Source organism: Podarcis liolepis, assembly GCF_965112155.1.
Source record: "Podarcis liolepis genome assembly, chromosome: 17".
In the NCBI taxonomy this organism is placed as follows: domain Eukaryota; kingdom Metazoa; phylum Chordata; class Lepidosauria; order Squamata; family Lacertidae; genus Podarcis; species Podarcis liolepis.
Window position 1 is genome coordinate 20,814,278 of NC_139571.1, and position 3,290 is coordinate 20,817,567.

At 44.9% G+C, this 3,290-nt stretch overlaps 1 protein-coding gene across 1 annotated transcript; it reads right to left on the reverse strand.

Annotated features, from left to right (window-relative positions):
- Positions 1-271: 271 nt before the first annotated feature.
- On the reverse strand, positions 272-1,924 carry LOC310696540 (transmembrane protein 138-like). Its single transcript, XM_083482086.1, has one exon. The coding sequence runs from the start codon at positions 1,456-1,458 to the stop codon at positions 970-972; it is 489 nt and encodes a 162-aa protein (XP_083338212.1). The 5' UTR covers positions 1,459-1,924; the 3' UTR covers positions 272-969.
- Positions 1,925-3,290: the final 1,366 nt, after the last annotated feature.

Consider the following 3,290-nt stretch of genomic DNA (forward strand, 5'->3'; position numbering starts at 1 on the left):
ATTCATCTATAGTTAGTTCACCATAACCTTTCTCCCAGGGGTCAGCAAGCTTTTTCAGCAGGGGACCGGTCCACTGTCCCTCAGACCACTGCCCCTCAGACCGGACTATATTTGGGGGGGGGGGAGAGAACAAATTCCTGTGCCCCACAAATAACCCAGAGATGCATTTTAAATAAAAACACACATTCTACTCATGTAAAAACACCAGGCAGGCCCCACAAATAACCCAGAGATGTATTCTTCTTCTTTGAGAAAAATTAAGTGGCTCACGTAAATGTAAACTCAGCTTTAATAATGAAGAAAACTAGCAAAATAACATGTTGAGAGAAGCTAAATACAACATGAGGCAAACCTGAGGCAAGAAGAGGCAGTTGTTCCCTCTTAACTGACATTCTTAACTGAACATATGAATGAAAATGCAAGTACAAAAGGAGAATCTAACAAGTCAATGAGAGTACATTTGCCCTGGCTGAATCCTGCAAAGCCAAACCATAGTCTTTGTGCCTTGTCACACTGTCAGAGGTACTAGTGGCAGGAATCCTTTTCTGTCACAGGGGAGCTTAGGGCAAGGAAATATTCTCTAGGAGGAAAAGGCAGCATTGCTACTCAGTTAGGGTTCTCAGCCAGATCTGTTTGGCACTTCAAATCGTTCCTCAGTAAGGCTGCAGCCACATCCAGAGTGCAGTTTGCTGAACTGAGAGGAGGATTGTGGAGACTGAGAGGAGGATTGTGGAGACTAGGCTACGCATCAATGAAACTGCTCTTTTGTGGATACCCTGCTTGCCACTATATGCTTCTCAATGTGCACGAACGTAGGAAAGGGATGAAGTCATTTGACCACATGAGATTTCGAACTTGACTGCAGGAGACAAATTGTAGCGGGAGGAGGGGAACTTGCAAGACACTGGTAAAATCTCTGTGGACATTCTAGCAAGCTGGCCTCTGAGCCAAATGATCCGGAAGCAGCTGTCAATGGTGCGCTTGTGCAAACTCTTTCCGTAGCCAAAGAGAGTCCTGGTAGAAACGCGGATCTCCCAAGTGCAGAGCCGTCCTCTTATAGAAGTAGTAGTATAGCACAGCCACCGTTCTCTGGGAAACAAAGAGAGTCTGCAGCCCATCTGTCCACACAAAATAGTTGGAATTTTTCCAGCGGAGGTTCATGACCCAGATGTGGAAGGATATGCTCAAAGCAAGGTATGCTGCTGACAGGACAATGGTCCCTTTAAATTTCTGGAACAGAAGATTAACCAGGCCAGCCTGGAAGACGAAGGTATTGAAGAACATGAGGAAGATGATGATGATGTTGAAGAGGATGGCAATATCCTGAATGATGAAAAGCACAAGCTGGATGACTGGCGCCATGCGCAGCAGCTCCGAGAAGGAGTTGACAAAGAGGTCATAGAACAGCAGTAGGAACTGCAAGGAAAGGACCAAGCAATAGTTGCTGGTTTGGAGCATCTTCTCAGTGCCTGCATCCCAGGTGAGAGGAACACCTCATGCTCATACAACAGAGGGATACAAACCTTTTCCTCCAGTGCAATCACTCATAGCTCCCTTTGGGCAGACACCTCAAACCTTATCTCGTTGGTGATCAAGGTTTCGATCCGGGTCTGTGGTGCCAAGACACGTGCCCTGGTTCTGTGGGCTCCCAAGCCCCCTTGACCTCACGCTCCCTGTGTTAAGCAACGGGGCATGGCAGGTCGCTGAGAGAAAGGCCTGCCGCCGCTCCTGCTCGCACTCTTTGCTCCCGACCCTCACCTGGCACTGGTGCCGCTCATCCCCATGGAGACGGCACAGCCGTCTTAACTGAACATAACGGAACACCCACTGAAGGGAGGGGCTGATTCCAGAGCAAAACACACAAGCCCCGCCCACCAGATACCCAGCACTCTACTATTCAAATTAGGCCCCAGTGTTTTTCTTAACGTTTTCACAGGACTCCCATCATCAATCACACAAAAAACGGTTAGGTAAAATGTCATATAACTTAAGAAATCCTTTAAATTTTGTATATCTGCATGAACCTGTTGCCTTTTAAATTGAATGGCTTTAAGCTCTTGTCTATTGAGGAAATGTTTCGCCTAAAGATGTAGAAGACATGTTGAGGTTCAGGCATCAGCTTTATGAAGAAATCCGTCTGCGGAAACTGAAAGGGGAATCTGATTTGTGAAAAGTGTATAGAATTGATGCTTTTGAATTATGGTGCTGGAGGAGACTCTTGAGAGTCCCATGGACTGCAAGAAGATCAAATCTATCCACTCTGAAGGAAATCAGCCCTGAGTGCTCACTGGAAGGACAGATCCTGAAGCTGAGGCTCCAATACTTTGGCCACCTCATGAGAAGAGAAGACTCCCTGGAAAAGACCCTGATGTTGGGAAAGATGGAGGGCACAAGGAGAAGGGGACGACAGAGGACGAGATGGCTGGATAGTGTTCTCGAAGCTACCAGCATGAGTTTGACCAAACTGCGGGAGGCAGTGGAAGACAGGAGTGCCTGGCACGCTCTGGTCGGACACGACTAAATGACTAAACAACAACATTGCAGCCAATTCGTCAAGTGTATCCTGATTTCTTCAGATTTTTTTCAAGTTTATTTAAATGTTGTGCAGAGGTCCAGTGAGTAGAAGTATTTGCCAAAGAATGAGATTCCAGCTGCATGTCTTGTCGAGATTTTTGCAGCACGATCTAGACTCCTCCGGTAAGCTGGATACTTAAAAAAAAAAAATCAATAAAGTTTGTAATGAAAATAAAGCATTTGCAAACTGTAGTTATGACCTTTAAAGGCATTGGTATTTTTTGTTTTAAATGTTGGTGCTTTGATTTTTAAAAATTGGGAAATTGCTTAAGAAAAATGAAATGAGCTACATTCCCCTTTCTGCCACAGTTCTTTTGTTAGAAAGCAAGTTGCACTTCCTGAAATAGACAGGGCATTCCTGGTCTCGTTGCCAGTAAAAGGGAATTGCTTCAGTGATGCTTCTAATACGTCTCATTGAAGCCATTTTCTTTTGCTGGCAACAAGACCAGGAATGCCCTGTGCCTGTTTCAGGAAGTGCAACTTGCTTTCTAACAAGATTTACATCCGATAGAAAGAACTTGTAGTCCCTAAGTATACAGACTATGCGTTTGTTGAATGCAATTTGTGGACACCCCTGTTGCATTGTGTTAATTATGAACCCATTAAAAATTGGTTTTTAGAAAAGGCAGAGAAGAAAATGAACAGTTCAGGGCATTTTTTTTCGAGCCAAGTATAGAGTGGAAAAGTTCAGCTTCCCAGATTCTGCATAATTTGCT

Excerpts from the sequence above, each read along its gene's own strand:
- LOC310696540 (XM_083482086.1), bottom strand. The coding sequence starts at position 1,458 with ATGCTCCAAACCAGCAACTATTGCTTGGTCCTTTCCTTGCAGTTCCTA.